This window comes from Enhydra lutris, unplaced genomic scaffold, assembly GCF_002288905.1.
Source record: "Enhydra lutris kenyoni isolate GAN:26980312 unplaced genomic scaffold, ASM228890v2 scaffoldscaffold45, whole genome shotgun sequence".
Classification (NCBI taxonomy): Eukaryota; Metazoa; Chordata; class Mammalia; order Carnivora; family Mustelidae; genus Enhydra; species Enhydra lutris.
Window position 1 is genome coordinate 6,203,167 of NW_019154129.1, and position 26,661 is coordinate 6,229,827.

At 47.2% G+C, this 26,661-nt stretch overlaps 1 protein-coding gene across 1 annotated transcript; it reads right to left on the reverse strand.

Annotated features, from left to right (window-relative positions):
* Positions 1-1,345: 1,345 nt before the first annotated feature.
* On the reverse strand, positions 1,346-4,963 carry LOC111156173 (TNF receptor superfamily member 17). The gene is made up of 3 exons (XM_022516878.1): positions 4,699-4,963; positions 4,196-4,327; positions 1,346-2,097 (listed from the first exon to the last, which is right to left on the reverse strand). Exons 1-3 carry the CDS (start codon positions 4,814-4,816, stop codon positions 1,820-1,822), a joined length of 528 nt encoding a protein of 175 aa, XP_022372586.1. The 5' UTR covers positions 4,817-4,963; the 3' UTR covers positions 1,346-1,819.
* Positions 4,964-26,661: the final 21,698 nt, after the last annotated feature.

Consider the following 26,661-nt stretch of genomic DNA (forward strand, 5'->3'; position numbering starts at 1 on the left):
TACAGTGGAATACTATGCAGCCATCAAAAGAAATGACATCTTGCCATTTGCGATGACGTGGATGGAACTAGAGGGTATTATGCTTAGCAAAATAAGTCAATCGGAGAAAGACAATGATCGTATGATCTCCCTGATATGAGGAAGTTGAGATGCAACTTGGGGGGTTAGGGGGATAGGAGAAGAATAAATGAAACAAGATGGGATCAGGAGAGAGACAAACCATAAGTGACTCTTAATCTCACAAAACAAACTGAGGGTTGCTGGGGGTCGGGGAGTCGGGCGGGGGGGTTATGGACATTGGGGAGGGTATGTGCTATGGTGAGTGCTATGAGGTGTGTAAACCTGGTGATTCACAGACCTGTACCCCTGGGGATAAAAATACATTATATGGGGGCGCCTGGGTGGCTCAGTGGGTTGAGCCGCTGCCTTCGGCTCGGGTCATGATCCCGGGTCCTGGGTTCGAGCCCCACATCGGGCTTTTTGCTCATCAGGGAGCCTGCTTCCTCCTCTCTCTCTGCCTGCCTCTCTGCCTACTTGTGAAAAAAAAAATACATTATATGTTTATTAAATAAATAAATAAATAAATAAATAACTATCCTGGCACATAAGTAAGGCTAAGGGGGTTTTTCTTCTGTTGGTTTGGGGTTTTTTTTAAGATTTTATTTATTTAGGGGCGCCTGGGTGGCTCAGTGGGTTAAAGCCTCTGCCTTCAGCTCAGGTCATGATCTCAGGGTCCTGGGATCGAGTCCCGCATCGGGCTCTCTGCTAGGCGGGGAGCCTGCTTCCTCCTCTCTCTCTCTCTACTTGTGATCTCTCTCTCTGTCAAATAAATAAAATATTAAAAAAAAAAAAAGATTTTATTTATTTATTTGACAGACAGAGATCACAAGTAGGCAGAGAGGCAGGCAGAGGGAGCGGGGGAAGCAGGCTCCCTGCTGAGCAGAGCCTGATGTGGGGCTCGATCCCAGGACCCCAAGATCATGACCTGAGCTGAAGGCAGAGGCTTAACCCACTGAGCCACCCAGGCGCCCCTCGTTTGTATTTTTTAAAGATGTATTTATTTATTAGAGAATGAGAGAAAGAAAGTGTGGGCGGGGGTGGTGTGGGCAGAGGGAAAGAGAGAGGTAGAGAATCTTAAGGAGACTCCCCGTTGATCACAGAGCCTGAGTCACAGGACTTGATCCCACCACCCATGAGACCATGAACTGAGCTGAAATCAAGCGTCAGACACTTAACCAACTGAGCCACCTTGGCACCCCTAGTAAGGCTAAGTTTTAGCTATCATTATTATCACCTGCATTGGGATCTGAGAATGATACGTACTATACCTTTATCGTGGTTTGCAATTACATATTTATTTATGGGACAGTGATAATGCCTGATGTCTCCATTAAACTAAACACTCACAAGGTCAGGAGCCTTGCCCTCATGCATCGCACGCTAAATTTGTGTGGCTGACTCTAGGCATCTCCTATCTCCAGGAGTACATAGGATCACCTTGATTTCCTTTCATTAGAGAGAGAAAAGCCTGAAGTATCTATGTGTGTATATAGGAGACCAGGGAACTAGCCATAGAAATGTGGGACCACGGGCTCTACACACTGCAGCGCTTTTTTTCGGTGAGTCAAGAATTTAATCGTGAAACCAAGGAATTTCAATAAGGTAGTGAAGTCCATATAACATAAAGATTTTCTAGAATTACAGGACAAAAAGCTCTATCGGCAATCGATATATACAATCATCCTAAAGAGATCTGATACATCATCATCCTTCCATCATACAATTTTCAAAGCTGCTCTACAACCATTGAAACGGTTAATTATCTGGTAAAAATGGGTTTCTCCATCTCTGTGACACTAGCCAGCAGGCTATTACAGTAGTCAGTTGTTTTTGTGGTGACAAGAATAGTTGCACCTTCTTCCATAGCTGGGAGTGGAAAGAAATGGTCAGAATCAACCTTTGATTCAGAATTGACACAGTCTTCACAGGTGCATTCTTCCACTGTATACTCCAGGCCCCTCGAGGGAACTTCCTCGCCATTCCTGCTAGCACAGCCCTCCTCCTGGTCAGCATTCTCCTTGTTCTGGAGAGCCAAGCCTGATCATACAGAAACACAACCATTAACCTCAACTTGCAGGTGGTGAGGTCCTTACAGTCACAGCAGTACACATTAGGGCTCCGAGAGACCAGGTTTGGGGTCGGGGGCTGGCTCTTCCTACAAAACAAATGAGTATGTCCCGCACGAGAGGTCACCCACAGACAGATCACAGACCACATTGGGTTTGAAGATAGACTTTGTTTAGGCCCCTACAGTGTTTTTAAGTGTTTGCTTACATGTTTTATGTTGGCCCGCATTTTAAAAAAATCAAGAGATTTTTTAAAATTCAAGGGATTTCACCAGCAAATCGAGGCAATTGGCCTCTTTAAAAACAAAACAACAACAACAACAAAAACAAAAAGAATATGTGGCAACTTGTAGGTGACATTCCTACGTGGAAACAATTCACTGGAGTCACTAGCACTTGTCTCCTTGAGGAAGGGCATTGGCTACTCTACTGTTAAAACCTCCCCCTGGCCCATTGCATTCACTGGTTACCCTCTTGGCCCTTGGAGACATTGAGGTACTGACCCTACCTACTTCACACCCGTGAAATGACCCACTACCATATGTTACAGCACACCAAAATGAGCCTTTAGCTGACACTTTAAAATTCAAAGTAAAGATGCTTCCCTTACAGAGCATTTGGTAGCAAATCAAAATTTTTTTATAATGAATCTTTTGGAAGGCAGCTATGCTCACCACTATTATAATGAATCTTTTGGGATCATATAAGGAAGTAGTCTCTATTATGTCCCTATTTATATGCTGGTGAAGGTAAACTTTACTACTTCCCCAGCCTCCCGCAGAATAACTCCATCTTCCAAAATGTCACACTTAAAATCACTCCCCACCTGTCTCTCAGAACCCAGGCACAAGAGAAAAAAAAAAAAAAAAAAACTTGAGTAAATTATGGGGAACAGTCATCTACCTCACTTTACTGCAAATGAGGTGCTTTACAGATTATACATGGAAAATAAAAGCATCAAGAAATAGGCCAATGGGGACGCCTGGGTGGCTCAGTTGCTTGGACGACTGCCTTCGGCTCAGGTCATGATTCTGGAGTCCCGGGATCGAGTCCCACATCGGGCTCCCAGCTCCACGGGGAGTCTGCTTCTCTCTCTGACCTTCTCCTCGCTCATGCTCTCTCTCACTGTCTCTCTCTCAAATAAATAAATAAAATCTTTAAAAAAAAAAAAAAAGAAATAGGCCAATGGCTGCAAAGTGTTCAGGAATTAGATCATGGGCCAAGGTGCTACAAAAATATTTTTATCTTAAAAAGCGTTTAAGAAGAACATTCACGGGACGCCTGGGTGGCTCAGTGGCTTAAAGCCTCTGCCTTCAGCTCGGGTCATGATCTCAGGGTCCTGTGATCGAGTCCTGCATTGGGCTCCCTGCTCAGCGGGGAGCCTGCTTTCTCCTCTCTCTCTCTCTCTCTCTCTCTCTCTCTGCATGCCTCTCTGCCTGCTTGTGATCTTTCTCTGTTAAATAAATACATTAAAAAATCTTATAAAAAATATTTTTAAAAAAAGGTGAAGAACATTCACTTCTCCAAGACTAGGTCTCTGCTGCTTAATAAAGATAATAATCTTTAAAATGACGGCTCAAATCCATCCAAGAACACCTGGTAATTCATCTCTAGCAATGAGTAAATTGGAGAATTCAAGAATCACACAAGCAAACAGCATTTACAACTGTATTAAAAATATACGCGTGGATCTTGCCAAATACATTTTTTCTGATAGCAGCAGACCTGGCTAGCAGTTTCTGAGAGTAAAATGTTTCATCAATGGGTTAACTTTGGTCAAAGACATGGGTGTTTGCCAAAGAAACCTCAGAATTTCAGGAGAGTAATTACTGAGGAAAGAATGCGGGGCACCTGCAAAGAGACAAACCAAAAAGAAGACAGCTCACTCCTTCCCAAAAGTTCATTTAACACAACTGTCCTCTAACACACCCAAAAGGGCGCTAACCAAATGAATTACTCAACATGGGGGGTGGGGGGGAAAGGTGAGATAGAGAGAGAGATTGAAGGAACTGAAATTCACAACAGCCCCCTCTCGGAAACAGATTTCAAAGACTGACCATCAAACCAACCTGTGTTTTTACGTTCGTCCTTGGATGGTTCCGAATTCATCTTCCTTAGCAAGAACATCAACACGAAAACCGTCAAAGAAACGATCAAGCTCAGGCCCAGACAGGTCCAGAGAACCGCATTTGTTCCTTTCACTGAATTAAAAAGAGTATTGGAGAGATCATGAACTGACAACATAATATCCACATCAAAGCAAAGGCTATTTGCCATCCAATTCCCCTAATTCATCAGCACTGACTTGTAAATTCTAAATAACAATGAATTAGAAGACTTGATAAAAATCTTGGTTGCTAATAGCACTGAATAGAATTGAGTTCAGTTCTGAATAATTACTTTGCTCCGTTGGCATTTAAATATTTAAATACTTGCCTTATTTCCTTTCTCTTTTTTGATTCGAAAAGATCTCACCCTCTTCCCCTCCGGAATGTCTATTCTTCGAATAAATAGTCAATGTAGAGAAAATAGGTCACCCCAATGAATTAATTGTTTAAGCAGTATTACTTACTTGCATCACAATAATGTTGACAAGGTGGAGGAGGGGTGTTAGAACATCGAAGGTGACACGGTTTGCAAGCAGTAAGCAATCTGTCAAAATACTCGTTTTGGATGCACTGCTGGGCCATCTGGAAGCTGATCACAAAAAGAAACAAGGAAACCCCAGAAAGAACAGCAAGGAAGGACAAGTAAACTCTCGTCAAGCGCTCCCCAGCAAAGGTACTGACAGCAGCTAGAATGTTGAGGGAAAAAAAACGAACTTCACCACTATGACTTAGCTCTTACGGGGGGCGGGGGGGGGGCAGCTGGCCGCTTGTACTGTGGCTAAGGATTTGAATATCAGCTCCAATTCCGGTTTCTAAGTTTGAGGCTGGGGTAGAGTCAGAGATGGAGTGTAAATATGAAGGGCAAACCACACCTGAAACAGAAACGTCTTATTTATAGAGGAAATTTCTATAAATAAGCCAGGTGACACTTGCAAGGTGTGTAGGCAAGCCTGAGGCATCAGGCAGAGAGGTTCAATAACCACTTCTGGACCATCTGCGTCTGAGCTGTGCTGCATGAGGGGCCCCCAGGGAAACAGATAAGGTCTGTGCCCCCCTAAGAACTTGAAATCTAACAGAGGAGGTAGAAATCCACCCAGCTGCAGGTGTAGTAAGAACCAATGGAAAGTGAAATGGAAAGGGGCATCAGGCATGCCTCCCAGGTTTCGGACCTGTGAAGAATAGCAGAATTCCAACAGAAATAGGGATGTCTAGGGTAAAAGCTAAATTGGTAAGAGGGTAGAGGGCAATGATGAGGGAGCAGGAGGTTGACTGAGGACAAAGCAAAAGCTGGCACCTTGCACCCCTCTCCACCCGCTCCCTTCGGTAATATGTGTGACCCCTGACTGCCATAAACGAGAAACAAATGGTTAACTTGCAGAGATCACAATCCCGCAGGACAGGAATCTCCCCACTATCTTGATGTTAATGGCTGGCCAAAAGACAACATTGATCAGGCTGCAAGGCTTCTGGTATCCCTGCACCTTGTAGGCCCTCTTTAGCATATGAAAGCTCCATTGAAACCCCCCTTTTCCCTCACCTTCCCCCAACCGCAGGGTACTTAACCTGCCATCCCTCACAACCCAGGGCAGCCGCTCTTTCTACCCACGGTCCTGTCCCCATGCTTTAATAAACCACCATTTTGCACCAAAGATGTCTCAAGAATTCTTCCTTGGTCATCGGCTCCGGACCTCAGCCCACCGAACCTCACCTAGGTTCTAGAACTTCATCAGGCAAGATAGGTTTGGGGCATTAGTAATCCATGCTCCACCGTTGAAAATTTAGAAAACTCAAGTGAGCAAATAGAAAAACCATCCCTAGTCCAAGCTTCCAGAAATAATTAAATTTTGATGTCTCACAGAAGTTGCAAACAGGTTTGCTGCTGTGTTCTGTTTGGTCCCTCCCTAATATAGATCTTTCTGGAAGGTTTTCTGAGGATAGATAGAAAGATAAGGCACGCATATTTTTCCTTTTTACATAAATGGAATCACGTGCATTTGCATTTAACCGTACATTGCATTAACCCAAGTGGGATACCCATACAGAGATATCCAGAAAGGCCCCTCAGAAATTCAGGACTCAGTTAAAATGCAAGAAAATGACAAACTCCAAATTCAGTATAGTGATTACCTCTGGGGTGCAGACAGGGTCCAAAAGAGACTTCAGCTTGTGTCGGTCACATTTTATTAAGCAGAATGGTTTATACATTGGTACTTGTTCTGCGCCTCTTTTGTTGTATTCTTTGTTATTATTGACCACTTTTCGTAGTTTATCTTAAGCCCAGCACCCAGCATGGAGCCCAACTCAGGGCTGGAACTCACAAACTTGAGATCGACACCTGAGCCAGTATCAAGAGTCAGATGCTTAACCAAATGAGCCACCCAGATGCCCCCACACCTTTTCATATTTTTAAAACGAGACATAGCAAATATTAAAATAGTGATAATAACATAAAATGCAGGAATTAAAAGCATTATTATTTTAATGAAGGGTTTGAGCTTAGAAGACAGAGTGTGAATTCAGATTTTTTTTTATTAACATATAATGTATCATTTGCTTCAGGGGTACAGGTCGTGAATTCAGATATTGATCAAAACCTCCCACTCCTCCCGGGGTCCAGGCAGTGAGGTAAATGGGTGTGGGCCAAGGGCTAACCCAGCCGGTTCCACTCCCTCAAACTCCTGCCCGGTGATAAGGCAGACAAAGGTCACAGGAAGAGCAGGCTTAGAGAATGGGAAGACAGAGATCATCCCCCGTAAGAGCCAAACAAGGTGAGTTTCAGGACGGGGTGGGCAGTGAGGTCAAGTTCTACGGAAGAGTCAGAGGCCATGCCCTAAGGAAGGAGGTCCTTGGTTCCCCTTGAGTATGTTCATGAGCAGAAGCCATATTCTAAGTACTTAAGGAGTCAAGAGAGAGCAAAGCAGCCAAGGCAGGCCCTACCTAGGACGTCTGCCGGAAGAACACAGCTTTGCTATCTCCTGGGAAAGGAAGCACTCTATTTTCTGACAGATGTGCTTTGCTTGGGTGCCTGACATCGGGGGGTCAAGGGTATTTGCTGCCTCATCATCTGTATTCACAAAAGCCCGTCCATCCATGGGGCCTTGGGGTAGAACACTAGCAGCCATCAAAAAGAATGCACCAGCTGTGTTCTGATGTGCACGATACGTCACTGAGTGGAAAATGCTTGTCACCAAGCAAGTGTGTAAGCTGCTCTTCTGTCTTTACAAATAAAGTAATAGGCGGGGGCGCCTGGGTGGGGCAGGAGGTCTCAGCTCCGGTCTTTTTTTTTTTTTTTTTTAAGATTTTATTTATTTATATGACAGACAGAGATCACAAGTAGGCAGAGAGGCAGGCAGAGAGTCAGAGAGGAGGAAGCAGGCTGCTTTCTGAGCAGAGAGCCCAATGTGGACCTCTGAGGGACCTAGGCGCCCCACTTTTTTTTTTTTTTAAGGGTGGTGTTTTAGTCCAATCAGGCTGTGACGCAAAATACTACAGACTGGTGACTCCTGGGTGGCTCAGTGGGTTAAAGCCTCTGCCTTCCACTCAGGTCATGATTTCAGGGTCCTGGGATCAAGCCCCACATTGGGCTCTCTGCTCAACGGGGAGCCTGCTCCTCTCTCTCTCTGCCTTCCCTCTCTCTCTGTCTGTCAAATAAATAAATAAATAAAATCTTTAAAAAAAAAAATACTACAGACTGAAGATAATTTGTTACAGACAACAGAAATATATTTCTCAGCGATTCAGGGTCTGGTGAGAGCGCACTTCCTGAACCTAGGAAGAATCCCAGAATTCGGACAGAAATAGGGAAGTCTAAGGGAAAAGCTAAAATGCCAAGAGGGTTGAGGGTGGAGAGACAACCACCTTTTTATTACAATCCTCCAAGGCGGAAGGGGCAAGAGATCTCTCCAGAGTCTCTTTTGTAAGGACACGGATCCCGATCAAGAGAGCTTCACCCTCATGACCTAATTCACCTGGCAAAGACTCCCTGTCCCAAAACCGCCACACTGGGGACTAGGTCTCAACATGAACTTCCAGCAGACGCAAATATTCAGTCTGTCGCAGAAGAGGCATTGGGAAGAGGAGAGAAAGCAGAGTGACAGGCATGAGCAGCAGAGACCACGGCGAAAGGGAGAAAGATTAAAGATGTCAGAGAGATCCCTGATGGGCAGAGTCCTGTCCGATGCTAGTCCTGAAAGCCAAAAGCACCTAGGGAAGCCTCTCCGCCGCTCCCCCTCCCCTCCAGGCCTGAAGAGCTGCGAAGCCCTGCAGAGGTTGTCCCTCAACCCCTAGGGGCCTCGAGCAGCTTGGAGGCGCCCAGGGATGGCTCCACCCTGAGAGAAGTCTGGCAGACCCTCTTCGGCAGGCTACCAAGCCTCTCTGATTTGCGGGGTGGCCCCCTAGGAACCAGGGCCAAGAGGCTCATCTCACTTCCCTCTCATTCTTAGAACATAACCCATCTCCCAGCCGTTTCAAGCCAGCACCGAGAGTGCACCCTGTCGGTGGTCAGCCCAGAGAGGATTTCGAGGAGAGCCTGTGGAGGCTCCCCAGGACAACTCTGCTTTCTTACCTTTGCCAGCTCCGGTGTTCAGCTTGTCCCAGCTCTGTCTTTGATTCTGCGGGTGGGAGGCCTGTGATGCTTCCAGTAAACTCCCTTCCTGGCTTCCATGAGCCACAGTCAGTTTGGGTTGGTTGCTATCAATCCAAAAATAAAAATAAAATCTTGAACCGCATAATTGATGTTTAGCTGATTGCGCAACTCACGCCCAAATGACAACAGACCATGAGTGGGGGGTGTCACGCCTTTCCCTTTGCTCCTTGGGATGGGAGCGACTCGTTAATTCTGAATCTTAGGGTCAGCTGGTTCTCCCGCAGGACAGGTAAGGAGATGAGGAAACTCACGCTAAGAGAAGACAGATAAGTGAGAAGAGGTTGGGAGATGTCAGACAAGACAGGACTCTTTTTCAAAGACATGACATAAAATTTTAGTTAAAAAGGAATTTACTGGGATGCCTGGGTGGCTCAGTCAGTTAAGCGTCTGCCTTCTGCTCTGGTCATGATCCGAGGGTCCTGGGATTGAGCCCCGCATCGGGCTCCCTGCTCAGCAGAGAGCTTGCTTCCCCTTCTCCTTCTGACTCTCCCCCCCTCACTCATTCTCTCTCTCTCTCTCTCTCTCCCTGTGTGTGTGTGTGTGTGTGTGGGAGAGAGAGAGAGAGAGAGAGAGAGAGAGAGACTCTCTATTTCTTTCAAATAAATAAATAAAATCTTAAAAAAAAAAAGTATTTACCGTGGTTCAGTCCGTTACACATCTAACTCTTGATTTCAGCTCATAATCTCAGGGTGAGATCAAGCCCCATATTGGGGATTGGATCAAGCCCCAGTGTGGAGCATGCTTAAGATTCTCTCTCCTTCTGCCTCTCGCCTGCTCCTCTCCCTCCCTCTACAGAAAAAAGAAGAGAAAAAAAAGGAATTTACTGGCATCCAGTTGAGAAATCCATCCGTAGAATCAGCTTTAGTGTCTTGAGTTTTGTCTTAGGATTCTGGTTTCTCTCTGTCATTTGATTCAGCAATGCCATCTTCTGGGTGTTGCCTTCAGGCTCCCCTCATGGTTACAATAAAGCTGTAGGACCTCAGGACTTCACACACTCCTCTTCCTTCCAAGCCCTCTCCCGAGTAATCTCATCTGCTTCTGTGGTTTTGAATGTGTTAAATTCCTATCCTAGAGAGAGCATATGTCGTCTTTATCAAACCGACTTGGCCATGGAATCCCTTTTTTCAAGGACCATCTATGAGCATGTTTCACAGAACACAATTTGAGAAGAATGAGGCCAGATTAGCTCCATGATTTCCCCACAGGTCTCAAAGACTGTAATTTGGGGACTTAGCAGAGCAACATTTAAAATAAGGATTTTTGAAAGTTTCACGACCAAGTTTGTCAATGAAGTAAAATCAGCAAAACACTGCTAGGTCTGACCTCACTCAACACAGTAAAACACAAGAGGACAACCAATCCCTGTCAGCCCCACGCTTCTGCACCTGCTTACAGCTCTGAAGACGCAGACACTGCCTCAGACATCCAAAGCCATCAGCATGTTCTTCAAGGAAAATTCCATCCAACCAGAAGATTCTTATCCCCATATTATCAAACTATGATCAAGTTTTCACAGTACAACATTTGACCTTTAGCTCTTAACGCCAAACAAAAGTACACAGTTTCTTCAAATGGCTTTAGTGGATTTTTTTACTTGGGAGGAGAACTCTACACCTGTATTAGTCAGAGTTCTATAGAGAAACATAACTAGCAGGGTGTGTGTGTGTGTGTGTGTGTGTGTGTGTGTGTATGTGTGTATATAAATATATGCATCTATTCATATAGATAGATAGATGATAGATAGGTAGATAGATAGATAGATGATAGATAGATAAAGAGAGGGGGGGATGTATTATAAGAAATAGACTCACACAATGATGGAGGCTGGGAAGTCCTAAGATCTGCACTTGTCAAGCAGGAGACCCAGGAGAATCCATAGTGTTGGTATAAATTCCAGTCTAAGAACTGGCAGCCTTGAGACCCAAAAAGAGCCAAGACAGATATTTTAAGGAATTGGCTCCCACAGTCGTGGGGGCTGGCAAGTCTGAAATCCACAGGACAGGCCAGCAGGCTGAAAATTCAGAAAAGACTTGGTGTTGTTGCAGTCTCGAATCCAAAACCCAGAGGGCAAGCCAAGCAGTCTGGAAACCCGAGCAGGGTTTCTATGTGGCATTCCTAAAGCCAAATTCTTCCTTCAGGAAACCTCAGTCTTATGGCCTTCGACTGATTAGATGAGGCCCACCCACATCATGGAGGGTGATCAGCCTCATTCAAAGTGTGTTGATTTAAATATTAGTCACATCTAAAAATTACGCTCACCACAACATCTAGACCATGTCACTCTGGTGATCATTAGAGCCGTTGCCAATAATGCAGCTCTTTCCTTCTGAGGACAAGACGAGATTGTATTTTCCATATCTCTCTTGAAGTTACACATGTAACTTGCTTTTGATCAAGGACATGCGAGCAGAAGAAACATGTGTCACTTGAACGCAGAGGCTGTGGTCAAGTCATCACTTTCCCTTTCCTCTGCCACGCCGAACGACAAAACCCCAACGGGCCCAAACTTTATTTGTAGAAGCCCTCACCCCCAACAGGATAGTATTTGGAGGTGGGGCCTTTGGGAGGTGGTTAAGTTTAGATGAGGTCATGAGCAGAAGCCCTCATGATGGGATTGGTGCCCCTATAAGAAGAGACACCAAAGAACATACTCTCTCAAGCCATCTCGTGCCATGGGAGCCCTCGGCAAGCAGGCAGCCAGCTACAAATTGGAAGAGAACTATCACCACATGCCAAGTCTGTCATCAACTTGATCTTGGACTCCCCAGCCTCCAGAAGTGTGAGAAATAAGTTTCCATCATTGAAGCCGCCCAGCCTATGACACCTCATTACAGCAGCCGGAGCCAAGCCAGACGCACGGCATGAATGGGACTTGGATGTCTTTGTTACAGCAACATGGCTTCGTCTCTCCTGACTGATACAGAGTGGAAAACCATGGGATTAACCACCAGGCGGAAGTGCCTCTTCACTGCCGCTAACACCTTCGTCATGAGACCGACTGTTCCTAACCACCCCTTTCTCAAGTTGTACAATCCAAACTGAAAGAAACCTCAAAAAGCACACAAAACTAACACAGACATAAAGGAACAGCAAACCCCAAACCAGGATCATGGGCTCACTGGAGCACCCACAAACTCCCGATGGCTTCATTTCTTCTTCGCTTTGAAACAGAGCCTGGGGGAAGCTGGTCCACGCTGAGGGGAGAGGCAGGAGGTTCAAGGGCTCAGAGCCCAGCAGCCCCCCGGAGGGAGCCCTGCACCAGAAGATTCCAATGCAGAGATGCTCCTCCCTCCGTTTCTTCCTCTCACTCAGATCTCCGCAAATCACTCAGAAGCCTTATTTGCTCAGGGACATGAAAAGGCTAATTTGATTTGGGACCAAGGCTGGAGGCCGGTGCAGATTCCCTTTGAAGAGTCAGTTGCCTCTGGACTCCTGCTTTCCCTCCGGGTTCTCAGAAGTGCCACATCCTGTCAGCTCTTTAGAACTTCCCCAAGTGGCTTCGCTCTGATTTCCAGAGGGTCCTGGCTGCTTGGAATTCTCAGGCTCATGGAGTCAGGGAAGGGGGGTTTCTTGTTTTTCAAATCAGTGACTCCTCCCTGTGATGCTTTTTTGTCCCTACTTTAAACACCAACAGCCACAAGGCTCAGAGTGCGCTGAGAGTGCCACCGGCTTCGGTGGGGGATGGGAGCGGCAGAGGAAGTCCTCCCATCCAATAAAGACAGACCACGTGCCCACGGCATGCTGGGCTCTGTGCCAGGCAGCAGGTGCTACAGTGAGTTCCATTTCGGTGCGGTTCCTGCCCTAACAGAGGTTGCAGTCTTGTGGGGAAAACAGAGCAAAAATTAATAAAGGCAGGGCGCCTGGGTGGCTTCGTTGGTTAAGCATCCAACTCCAGATTTTGGCTCAGATCATGGTCTCAGGGTCATGGGATGGAGCCCCAAGTCAGGATTGGCCCTGGGCATGGAATCTGCTTGGGATTCTCTCTCACCCTCTGTCCCTACCCAGCTCGTGCTCTATCCGCCCCCCAACACACACACACAATTATATAAGGCCACCTGGGTGGCTCAGTTGGTTGAGCACCTGCTTTCAGCTCAGGTCATGATCCCAGGGTCCTGGGATGGAGCCCCGCATCAGGCTCCCTGCTCAGCGGGGAGTCTGCTTCTCCCTCTACCCTTCACCCCTGCTCATGATCTCTCTCTCTCTCAATTAAATAAAATCTTAAAATATGTAAGTATAAATACACACACACACACACACACACACACACACACACACACACACACACACATATATATAAAGGAAGCAGTGGTGAGTGACAGCAGCCCGCACCGCCAATCAATTGTGTTCCCTACTGGACATCACAGAGTCACTGTCATGGCGGCCATGCATGTTCGGGGAGCAGCCTGCCACAACTTCCATGGGCCTCTCTCCCTGAGGGAAGTTAGTGATTCAGACGAAGGCCTTTGTCACTGCGGTTGGTCTTGGGACTGTACCTGGTCTCATTCTTCCCTCCACTTCTCATCCTACAGCTCCCTACCTTGGCCATCACCTGAGCTGTTCTGGAAGGCTCACATGGTGACGTGGCCCAAACTTTCACTCCTGATAGGTGTGAACTCTTGGCAACTCACACCTTTCTCAGGCCCAGATCCCTGCATGTGTTCATTCCCAGTTTCAGAGGGGACAAGGGAGTGCCCCCAAGTAGACCCCCTGGTTACATGCATATTCCTCCCCTCCCCCATTATAGTCAAGGACCCACACCTCTTCCTGTCAACTGGGCCAATGACCCGCACTAGTATGGTGATGCTCCTTCTCTCCTGCTGGTCTGGGCACAGGTGTTCGAAGTGTCCTGGCATGGCTTATGACCCCCCCACCACCATGAATACCTCACAACCTGTGGGGACTGGGACCTACAACATTGCAATCAATTTCTTTTGCTTTAGGCAACCAAGTCTGTGACACATTGTCATAGCATTCCTAGGAAATGGATATAAAAGGTAATATTCTGTTTGAGACCCACCAGATTGAGAGAAGGCAGCTGGGCAAGCCACCTGGGGACAATGTTTCTGGGGAAAGGAAGACAAAAGGCAATGCCCCATAGGCCAGGAAGGGGGCAGGCAAGCTGGAGGACCTGAAAAAGGGCACGGGTTGGTGTTGAGAACAGGGAGGTCAGCAGGGCAGAGACCAGGTAGGGTCCAGCAGGAGTAGAAGTGGGGGTTTTAGACCAAGGTCATTGGGAAGGTCAATGGTGCATTTACCCAGGAGGTGGTGTTCTGATCCAATGTAGCATAGAAACTATTACACCTAAGTCCAACGTGACAGGTAACATAGATCTGACGCTAAACCACAGGATTTTGTCTTCTTTCCTAACGATGCTATATTGGCCCAAGTTCCCTGGAAAACAGAACAGGAGGCAAGGATGAAGGTGCTAATGCTGAACTCGGGATGTGCCAATGAGCCAGCAAGGGTGAGAGGCAAGGGGAGTGAAACAATGTGAGTAATCAGTGTTATGGGCTGAGTTGGGACCCTCCCAACCCCTCCACCCTGTACCTCAGATTGCGACTGTATTTAGAGATGGGGTCTTTTAAGAGGTGATTCTGTTAAAATGAGGTCATCGAGGTAGGACCCTCATCCCATCTGAACAGTGTCCATATAAAAAGAGCCACCAGGACAGCGAGGAAAGACCCCATAAGGACACGTAAGAAGACAATTGCCTGCAAGCCCAGGAAAGGGTCCTTGAGAGAAACCAAATCTGTGCTGCTTTGGTCTTGGACTTGCCATCTGCAAAACTGTGAGAAGAGGAGCTTCTGTAGTTTAAGCCCTTGGTCTATAACGTGTAATGCGGCAGCCCTCGCAGACCCATACACGAGTTTCTCAACAGCTACTGATTCGGGGTGAACTGTGGAGAGACAAAGCATGTGCTGTCTGTCCCACATGCAGGACTTCTCCAGGAGAGCTATGTAATTGGTTGAGTAGTGTCCCCCCAAATTCATCTCCACCTGGAAGCCCAGACATGACCTCATTCGGAAATAGGGTAGGGTCTTTGCAGATCTGATTAGCTCAGGACCTCCAAAGTCCAATGAGCAGTGTCTAAGAGAAAGGCAGGGACGATTTGGACACACAGAGAGAAGAGGCCACGGAAAGATGGAGGAACACTGGAGGGATGAAGCCACGGGGCTAAGCAGAAGCTGAAAGAGGCAAGGCAGGATTCTCCCCAGCAGCCTTCAGAGGGAGGGCGGCCATGTCAGCAACACGATTTAAGACAATTAGGACTATGAGAATAAGTTCCTGCTGTTTCAGGCCACTCCCTTTGGAACAATTTGTCACGGCAGCCACAGGAAACTGATACAGGCTGCAGGAGAAACTACATTTGAACGGTCTGTGGGACCATGAGGGAGGAAAGAGAGGGAATTCGTCCCACTTCCTGTTTCCCAGAATGCAAAGTGTTCTCCGCAGGGTGTTAAGTAGTCTGAGCTGGTTTGCTTTCTTTCTTTTTTTTTTTTTTTTTTTTTTAAGATTTTATTTATTTATTTGACAGAGAGAGTATATATAAAGGAAGCAGTGGTGAGTGACAGCAGCCCGCACCGCCAATCAATTGTGTTCCCTACTGGACATCACAGAGTCACTGTCATGGCGGCCATGCATGTTCGGGGAGCAGCCTGCCACAACTTCCATGGGCCTCTCTCCCTGAGGGAAGTTAGTGATTCAGACGAAGGCCTTTGTCACTGCGGTTGGTCTTGGGACTGTACCTGGTCTCATTCTTCCCTCCACTTCTCATCCTACAGCTCCCTACCTTGGCCATCACCTGAGCTGTTCTGGAAGGCTCACATGGTGACGTGGCCCAAACTTTCACTCCTGATAGGTGTGAACTCTTGGCAACTCACACCTTTCTCAGGCCCAGATCCCTGCATGTGTTCATTCCCAGTTTCAGAGGGGACAAGGGAGTGCCCCCAAGTAGACCCCCTGGTTACATGCATATTCCTCCCCTCCCCCATTATAGTCAAGGACCCACACCTCTTCCTGTCAACTGGGCCAATGACCCGCACTAGTATGGTGATGCTCCTTCTCTCCTGCTGGTCTGGGCACAGGTGTTCGAAGTGTCCTGGCATGGCTTATGACCCCCCCACCACCATGAATACCTCACAACCTGTGGGGACTGGGACCTACAACATTGCAATCAATTTCTTTTGCTTTAGGCAACCAAGTCTGTGACACATTGTCATAGCATTCCTAGGAAATGGATATAAAAGGTAATATTCTGTTTGAGACCCACCAGATTGAGAGAAGGCAGCTGGGCAAGCCACCTGGGGACAATGTTTCTGGGGAAAGGAAGACAAAAGGCAATGCCCCATAGGCCAGGAAGGGGGCAGGCAAGCTGGAGGACCTGAAAAAGGGCACGGGTTGGTGTTGAGAACAGGGAGGTCAGCAGGGCAGAGACCAGGTAGGGTCCAGCAGGAGTAGAAGTGGGGGTTTTAGACCAAGGTCATTGGGAAGGTCAATGGTGCATTTACCCAGGAGGTGGTGTTCTGATCCAATGTAGCATAGAAACTATTACACCTAAGTCCAACGTGACAGGTAACATAGATCTGACGCTAAACCACAGGATTTTGTCTTCTTTCCTAACGATGCTATATTGGCCCAAGTTCCCTGGAAAACAGAACAGGAGGCAAGGATGAAGGTGCTAATGCTGAACTCGGGATGTGCCAATGAGCCAGCAAGGGTGAGAGGCAAGGGGAGTGAAACAATGTGAGTAATCAGTGTTATGGGCTGAGTTGGGACCCTCCCAACCCCTCCACCCTGTACCTCAGATTGCGACTGTATTTAGAGATGGGGTCTTTTAAGAGGTGATTCTGTTAAAATGAGGTCATCGAGGTAGGACCCTCATCCCATCTGAACAGTGTCCATATAAAAAGAGCCACCAGGACAGCGAGGAAAGACCCCATAAGGACACGTAAGAAGACAATTGCCTGCAAGCCCAGGAAAGGGTCCTTGAGAGAAACCAAATCTGTGCTGCTTTGGTCTTGGACTTGCCATCTGCAAAACTGTGAGAAGAGGAGCTTCTGTAGTTTAAGCCCTTGGTCTATAACGTGTAATGCGGCAGCCCTCGCAGACCCATACACGAGTTTCTCAACAGCTACTGATTCGGGGTGAACTGTGGAGAGACAAAGCATGTGCTGTCTGTCCCACATGCAGGACTTCTCCAGGAGAGCTATGTAATTGGTTGAGTAGTGTCCCCCCAAATTCATCTCCACCTGGAAGCCCAGACATGACCTCATTCGGAAATAGGGTAGGGTCTTTGCAGATCTGATTAGCTCAGGACCTCCAAAGTCCAATGAGCAGTGTCTAAGAGAAAGGCAGGGACGATTTGGACACACAGAGAGAAGAGGCCACGGAAAGATGGAGGAACACTGGAGGGATGAAGCCACGGGGCTAAGCAGAAGCTGAAAGAGGCAAGGCAGGATTCTCCCCAGCAGCCTTCAGAGGGAGGGCGGCCATGTCAGCAACACGATTTAAGACAATTAGGACTATGAGAATAAGTTCCTGCTGTTTCAGGCCACTCCCTTTGGAACAATTTGTCACGGCAGCCACAGGAAACTGATACAGGCTGCAGGAGAAACTACATTTGAACGGTCTGTGGGACCATGAGGGAGGAAAGAGAGGGAATTCGTCCCACTTCCTGTTTCCCAGAATGCAAAGTGTTCTCCGCAGGGTGTTAAGTAGTCTGAGCTGGTTTGCTTTCTTTCTTTTTTTTTTTTTTTTTTTTTTAAGATTTTATTTATTTATTTGACAGAGAGAGAGATCACAAGTAGGCAGAGAGGCAGGCAGAGAGAGAGGAGGAAGCAGGCTCCCTGCTGAGCAGAGAGCCCGATGCAGGCCTCGATCCCAGGACCCTGGGACCATGACCTGAGCTGAAGGCAGAGGCTTTAACCCACTGAGCCACCCAGGCGCCCGCTGGTTTGCTTTCTGTCGCCCCTTTGGCAGCCCTGTAGGATGGGGGGTTTTCATCCGACTCTGAGGATGACAGAGATTACAGGAGGAGCCAGAAACTCCACACCTCTAGCTGGTTGGCCTGGCTGCAGGGGTGGGTCCAGGACTCCTAGGGCAAGGGATTAGTCATATCCAGGTCAGGGGGGCAGCCATGGAGGGTTCAGGAGAGCTGAGCCACCCAGGCGCCCCCCCAACCAATTGATTTTTGATAAAGGTATAAGAGAAATTCAGTGGAGAGACGACAGTCTTTTTTAACATATTGTAGAAAAAATTGGACATCCGTATGCAAGAAAAGAATGTACCTCAAACTAAAGCTTATATGGGATACAAAAATTAATTCGAAATGGATCGCAGATTTAAATGTAAAATGTAAATCTACAGAAGCTGGGGTGGGGGAAAGTGGGAGAAAATCTTTGGGGCCTGAGGCTAAGCAAGGAGTTCTTAGGCTGTATACCAAAAGAACATAAAAGGAAATACGGATACACTGGACCTCATTCCAATTAGAAGTTTTGCTGTGGGGGGTGCCTGAGTGGCTCAGTGGGTTAAAGCCTCTGCCTTCGGCTCAGGTCATGATCCCAGGGTCCTGGGATCGAGCCCTGCATCGGGCTCTCTGCTCAGCGGGAAGTCTGCTTCTCCCCCTACTTGTGCTCTTTCACTCTCTTTCTGGCAAATAAATAACTAAGATCTTTAAATATATATATATATATGTATATATATATGTGTATATATATGTATGTATATATATATATATACACATATATATATATATAAAGAACTTGTATTTAAAACACATAATTTTCAAAACTCAACAGTAACAAGTGGAGTGTATAATAAAGCATACAACCCAATTTAAAAATGGGCAGACTTGGGGTGCCTGGGCTCAGTGGGTCAAAGCCTCTGCCTTTGGCTCATGTCATGATCCCAGAGTCCTGGGATCGAGCCCTGCATCGAGCTCTCCGCTCAGCGGGGAGCCTGCTTCTCCGCCCCCACCCCCTGCCTGCCTCTCTGCCTATTTGTGATCTCTGTCTGTCAAATAAATAAATAAAATCTTTAAAAAAAAATTTTTTTTAAATGGGCAGACTTGGGTGCCTGGTGACTCAGTTAGTTAAGGGGCCATGTCTTGATCGAACCCTGCTCGCTGCACGTGGAGCCTGCTCGAGATTCTCTCTCTCCCTTTCCCTCAGCCCCTCCGCACCTCTCTAAAAAACAAGCAAAGATTTGAAAAGACACTTCACCGAAAAGGCAAATAACCACATGGAAAGTGACTTGATATCATTAGCCATCTGGGGCAATGCACATTAAAACCACAGTGAGCTCTCATTCCAAGCATATTGGTTGGCAAGACCAAGCACTGGTGAGGGAAGTAAATAAATAAAACTCTTATACACTGCTGGTAGGAATGCGGAATGTATACAGTCGCTCTGGAAAACAGTTGGGCAGTTTCTTATACAATTAAACACAGGGCGCCCGGCTGGCTCAGTCCGCGGAGCGCGTGACTCTCCACCTGGAGGGGCGTGAGTTCGACCCCCACATTGGGCGCCGAGATGACAAAAAACAAATTAATAAATAAGCTTTTTTAAAAAAAAGGCTTTCGGGCGCTTGGGTGGCTCAGTGGGTTAAGCCTCTGCCTTCAGCTCAGGTCATGATCCCAGAATCCTGGGATCGGGCCCCGCATCGGGCTCTGCTCTCTGCTTCCCCCTCTCTCTCTGCCTGCCTCTCTGCCTACTTGTGATCTCTGTCTGTCAAATAAATAAATAAAATCTTAAAAAAAAAAAAAAGTCTTTCTTAAGCCATAAATAACTTGGAAACATCCGCACATTTGCGACGTGATGAAGCGATTCGAAGAATGAGACGGGGTTCCTCAGTTCTTGTGGTGAAATCATTCAAGTGTCTGAAGCAAGAGCGGCTCTTGCCGTTGTCTCACTTCGCTTTCCTCGTGATGGAGATTCAAGAACAAAATGCAGGAGGCCACTGACTTAAGAGGAGAAGGAGCCAAGGTCCGAGCAGCGCGACTGGGTTCTGGGATGCCACGGGCATGGCTGTTCCAGCACGACCCTCTTCCAGGCAGCTTCCTGTCCCGGCAAGAAAGCCGCAGGACCGATGCCTCTGATGACGTGTGACGTCCTGGCACGATTCAAGGTGTCATGGGACACAGAATGCAAAGCAGCATTTCACACTGGTTTTGCTTCACCTTCCACTACATTTCTTCTCCCAGCGTTGCCCTCAGGTAGACCCAAGAGCGACTTCAGACCGCAGGAGACATTCTGGTGTCATCGCATCCTGGAGACAGACGGCCTGATTGGAGATTCTGGTAAACTCCCCGTGACGGGTCATGTGGCTTTGGTCAAAGTTCTTTAACTGGTCAGAGCTTGGACTGCTTAGTCTGGAAAAGACAGACGATAAGGAGAGCACCTATCACTTGAGTGGTGCCGAAGATCAAATAAGATAATACTGAAGAGGGGCACATGGGTGGCTCAGCGGGTTAAAGCCTCTGCCTTCGACTCAGGTCATGATCTCAGGGTGCTGGGATTGAGCCCCACATCAGGCTCTCCGCTCAGCGGGGAGCCTGCTTCCCCCTCTCTCTCTGCCTGCCTCTCTCCCTACTTGTGCTCGCTCTCTGTCAAAAAAATAAATAAAATCTTTAAAAAAAAAAAAAAAAGATAGGGGCGCCTGGGTGGCTCAGTGGGTTAAAGCCTCTGCCTTCGGCTCAGGTCATGATCCCAGGGTCCTGGGATCGAGCCCCGCATCGGGCTCTCTGCTCAGCAGGGAACCTGCTTCCCTCCCTCTCTCTCTGCCTGCCTCTCTGCCTACTGTGATCTCTGTCTGTCAGATAAATAAATAAATAAAAATCTTAAAAAAAAAAAAAAAAAAAAAAAGGGCGCCTGGGTGGCTCAGTGGGTTAAGCCGCTGCCTTCGGCTCAGGTCATGATCCCAGGGTCCTGGGATCGAGTCCCGCATCGGGCTTGCTGCTCAGCAGGAAGCCTGCTTCCCTTCCTCTCTCTCTGCCTGCCTCTCTGCCTACTTGTGATCTCTCTCTGTCAAATAAATAAATAAAATCTTTAAAAAAAAAAAAAAAAAAAGATAATACTGAAGACACCAGGGCTGGGGACTAGGAGGTGGGTGTGGTACACCCCGAGGGACAAAGGTAGCAGCAGTTACCTCCTGCTACCACTTAGAACTGACTTGGAATGGCACTGCAGCCCGGAACCTGGCACTCTTGAGGACTCAGTAAACGGTCTTGTATAACAATTTGGTTTTTAGGCTGTGTGCATGTATAACTTTGAATTTTAAAAGATGCAAATTAGAAACCAGGCATTATCTCTGTACATTTCTATATGTACATGTGTGTTTGTAAATGCACAGAAATATCTGGAAGGAGGGGAGCCCGGGTGGCTGTCAGCTAAGCATCTGCATTCAGTTCGGGTCATGATCCCTGGATGCTGGGATCCAGTCCCACATCTGGCTCAGGAGCCGGCTTCTCCCTCTCCTTCTGCCCCTCCCCCCACTCTCTCTCTCAAATACATAAATAAATAAAATCTAAAAAAAGGAAAACTTCCCAAATAAGGAGCACCTGGATGGTACAGTTGGTTGAGCATCAGACTCTTGGTTTCAGCTCAGATCATGACCTTAGGGTCATGAGATCGAGTCCCCTATCAGGTTCCATGACTCTTACCAAAGCATACTAGCTCAGTTCAATTCTACAGGAAGCCTGACTTCTTGAAAAGAAAGGTTTCTCACCAATCTCTCAAATCAATGAGAAGTACCAATCTTGGGGCGCCTGGGTGGCTCAGTGGGTTAAGCCTCTGCCTTCGGCTCAGGTCATGATCTCAGGGTCTTGGGATCGAGCCCCGCATCGGGCTCTCTGCTCAGTGGTGAGCCTGCTTCCTCCTCTCTCTGCCTGCCTCTCTGCCTACTTGTGATCTCTCTCTCTCTCTCTCTGTGTCAAATAAATAAATAAAATCTTTAAAAAAAAAAAAGAGAGAGAGAAGTACCAATCTTATTAAATGGCTAATGCTTTGGGGAGAGTTCTGAGCCAATAGGACGGTAATTACAATATTTAAATTCATTACTTTTAAGGGCCTTTTTTTTTTAAGCAGCTAATGGATATTCTCTTTACCCTGCACTTGATTCCCCAAATCTGATGTGCTATAATGAAATGATGAATATATGAATAATTTGCACACATTAAATTTTGGAATTGCTCTGAAATGTGTTCCCATGCATTTTAAACATTTTTTTTTGAAATTTCCTGATTAAGAGGTTTTTTCAGAAATGAGGAACACCAATTCCGAGCCATGATTAAAATGAATCCCTATATTTCTATATCTAAGATTATGTCTATGGGCCAAATTATATGATTTTAATATAAATGTGAGCCTATTTTAAGTTTTTCACTTACTGTATTGGTTTTGTGTATATAATGACAGGCACACTCATGCTTTCAAACTTCTCCAAGCTTCAGCAGGCTAAGATGCTAGGCAAACTGCTTCTTCACCATTTTGAACAGTTGCTGGGCAAGCCAGCTTTGAATATGTGATTTTCCCCCTCTTAACAAAGGGCTCATTTTGCCTTGCCTTGGCCTTCTAGCCTCAATCCAAAACAAAAACTGACATTAAGGGGCGCCTGGGTGGCTCAGTGGTTTAAAGCCTCTGCCTTCGGCTCGGGTCATGATCCCAGGGTCCTGGGATCGAGCCCCGCATCCTGGGATCGAGCCCCGCATCAGGCTCTCTGCTCAGCAGGGAGCCTGCTTCCTCCTCACTCTCTGCCTGCCTCTCTGCCTGCTTGTGATCTGTCTATCAAATGAATAAATAAAAAATCTTAAGAAAAAAAAGCTGACATTAATCCCGAAAGCTAGCATCTGGGTGGGCTCTCAGGTCTGGGCACTGGGCTCCATACTTTGTGCTGATTCTCATTCACTCTTCATATCCAGCTGGTCAGGTAGGTGCAATTATTACTCCCATTCCACAGATGGGAAGACGAAGGCTGAGGCTAAAAGTTCATGGAACAGGCCCGAGGTCCAACAGCTGGCAGGGAGTAATAGGGAAAGAACAAAGGGTTTAAAGTAGAAAAGGGAGATCAGATTTGTGTTAAAAAGAAGGCAAAAAGTGAGGCAGCAAGGAGGACTGATGGAAGGTTCTTCCAGTCATTGACAGGGAGATGACGAGCCAGAGCAGGGACAATAGACATGACACAGAGCAAGGAACACAAGACGAGCTGAAGCTGGTAAGACTCCCTGAAACTCCCTAGTGGGTATTTCCGATGTGTTAGACACACAACTGGACACTAAGGGTACAAGACACCAGGGGCACCTGGGTGGCTCCGTCATTAAAGTATCTGCCTTGGGTTCAGGTCACGATCCCAGGGTCCTGGGATTGAGCCCTACATTGGGCTTCCTGCTCGGCGGGGAGCCTGCTTCTCCCTCTCCCACTCCCCCTGCCTGTGTTCCCTCTCTCACTGTGTCTCCCTCTGTCAAATAAATAAATAAAATCTTTAAAAAGAAAATAAATAAATAAAAATAAAAATAAAAGGAGGGGAAGGGATGATCTGCACAGATGATAGGGAGGGGTCTCTGAGGCACAGTCACTTCGCCAGAGTCCTAAAGGATGAGAAGGATCGGATTCATAATAGTCCAGGCAGAGGAAGCCACAGGTGCAATGGACTGGGGCTGCACAGACAGTGCTAATGATGGGAGATGAAAGACAGCCAACACGCCTGCAACAACGTGCAGCTGAGGGGCGCCTGGGTGGCTCAGTAGGTTAAGCATCTGCCTTCAGCTCAGGTCATGATCTCAGGGTCCTGGGATTGAGCCCTGCATTAGACTCCCTGCTCCGTGGGGAGTCTGGTTCTCCTTTCCCCTCTGCCACTCCCCTTGCTTGTGTTTCTCATGCTCTCTCTCTCTCTCTCTTCCTCTCTCTCTGTCAAATACATAAATAAAATCTTAAAAACAAAAAAAAAGTGCAGCTGAGACATGTGGCCAGGCAGTAACCAGTTTCCCTGACAGAGGGTAAGGAGAGGAGTTTGCATTTTGCCTACGTTGAAACGATGGGAAGATAGTCATTGAAGGATTTTAGGCAGAATGGTGAGAAGACCTGGTGTGGGTTTTAAAAGCTCATTCCGGCCTTGTTTTGTGAGAATAGGTTGCAGCAGAGACAGAGAAGAAGCCACCGACAGTTAAGAGGGGAATGTCACTCCCCAAGTAAGAGAGGCCAGCGTGGGACACAGGCATGCAGAAGAATCAAAAGATGTGAGCTGTGTTTGGAGGGCTCACTGCAAGTTCTGAAAATGTCAGAGAGAGAAAGTGAAGGAGGGCAGTGACAAATGCCAGGCTGTGGGGAGTGGGGGAGAGTGAAGATGAGCCTGTTTTTCTTTCCTTTAAGATTTTGCCAAGACAACGCAGCCCACCGGGGGGCCCCGGCCCAGGGGAGCATTCCCTGAGCAGAGTTGAGGGATGGCGGCCGGGCATCCGCCTCTGACTTTTCGGGTGGCTGGGGCGCCCAAGGATGGGGCTGACCTCAGTGGGGGCAGGAAAGCTTCTCTCGCTCCAAGGCTTGTCCGAAGCACCGACAGAGAGAGATCACAAGTAGGCAGAGAGGCAGGCAGAGAGAGAGAGGGGGAAGCAGGCTCCCCGCCGAGCAGAGAGCCTGATGCGGGGCTGGATCCCAGGACCCTGAGATCATGACCTGAGCCTTGTCCCAGGACCCTGAGATCATGACCTGAGCCAAGGCAGACACTTAACCCACTGAGCCACCCAGGCGCCCCAATGATCCTGTTTTTCATTTGAGAGCCTGCATGAAAGGCGATGTCACAAACTCCCTGAAGGAGGTTTTACGCTCCTGAAGACCGTGTTTAACATCATTTCCCCTCCAGGTGGCTACAGGGAGCCCCTCCCCGGGGAGGAGCGTTTCTGAGATGCAGTGTGAGGTGGAAAGAGTGGAAACAGCCCACAAAGGCAGGCACTGACCCTGGCAGGCACTCCCGCTTACGAGGCTGGGTGACCGTTCCCTCCCCGAGTCTCAGTGGCCCAGCCAGGACATAGATGTCAGTGCCCATCTAGATGAGACAGCATGGGGGAGTTTGCCCATCACTGGGGTGGGTTATTGTTCAAGGAAGCCACGTAGAAATGGAAGGGCATGGGGCGCCTGGGTGGCTCAGTGGGTTAAAGCCTCTGCCTTCGGCTCAGGTCATGATCTCAGGGTCCTGGGATCGAGCCCTGCATCAGGCTCTCTGCTCGGCAGGGAGCCTGCTTCCCCTCTCTCTCTGCCTGCCTCTCTGCCTACTTGTGATCTCTCTCTCTGTGTCAAATAAATAAGTAAAATCTTTAAAAAAAAATTATGGAAGGGTACAGAAAAAAGTCTCCTACATGATTCATGCACTACCAACTATTTCCTGCCTGTCTGGGACGGGATGAATCAAAAGTAAGTGAAAACTTATGGTTGAAGCAAAGCCTTTGGGTCTGTGGGGATTCTGCTTTGGACCAAAATGGCCTGGGGCTGGCTGAGTCATCCTCGTGGGTGATCGTTTCTCTCCCCCAACTGCAAAAGCAGAGTGGGGATCCAGAGAAGGGGCGATCAGGGTGGGATTATACATTCATCCCATGACCAGCCCCCAGTGCATAAGTCATCCAAACAGCAGCGTTGGGTAACTCTCCGTTGCCACCATCTGGAAAAGGAGAGGTGGTGAGTCTCTCATCCAAAGATAGATTCTCTCCAAATCCTTCAATCTTTGTAGACGATTTGCTCCACTAGAACTGGGAAGAAGCGGAAGTGGGTGGGAGTATAGATCAGACCAGCCAGCCAGTCCCGGTGAATGGGTGACTGGCACATGGGGGATTTTTTTAAACCAATGAACGTTTGTTGTTTTAAAATAATAACAAAAAATTTTTTTCAATGTATTATCCAAAATGCAATACATATCAAAAGGTTTTTTTAAGTTCATATTCTTTAACCAAGCAATTGCACTTTTAGGAATTTAGCCTAGATACAGAGACACAATGCAGATTGGTGGAAAGAGCTGTGCAGTTTATAAGAGCAAACAGCTGGGAGGCGACCGGCTGGCTCAGTAGGTCACGTGACTCTTGGTCACGGGTTGTAAGTTTGAGCCCCACATCGGTTGGAGACTTTGCGTAAAATAAATAAATTAATTAAATCTTTATAATAGCAAAAAATTGGAAACAGACCAAATAGAAAGGCCCATTTAATAGAATGCTAGCCAGCGATTTAGAAAAATGATGCAAAAACAAATAATAAACTAAAAGATACTTGTATTTCAAATTACAGAGGGATAATTTCCCTAACATACAAAAGGTTCCTTCCTATTAACAGCTCACCTGAAAAAAAAAAAAAGGCAAGGAATATGAAAAATAAGTTTGTGTGTGTGTGTGTGTGTGTGTGTTTGCACAGATAAACGAAGACCACTGTTTGCAAAGACATCCAATCAGGATGAAAATTAGCACCATCACTGTGAAGAGAATTCATCAATATGCGCTCATACTGCTGTATCTGTATCTACAGTAGTACCTACTGCTAAACTCACCCAACAGTACTTCAACAACTTATTCAATGTGCATACAAGGAAGGATGAACAAGTTGTTGTTCATTGCTACAGTGTTTATATTAGCAAAAGACTGGAAACAACCTAAGCGTCCATCCATCGGCAACTGGTTAAGGACCCTGGATGGGATAAACCTAGCAGAAGCCACGACAGGGACTGGAGGTGACCAGGAGAACGCAAGCAGTCCTAACCTGACCTCAAAACTCTCCAGGGAATAGACTTGGGGTTCAAGCCAGTCCCTTCTGGA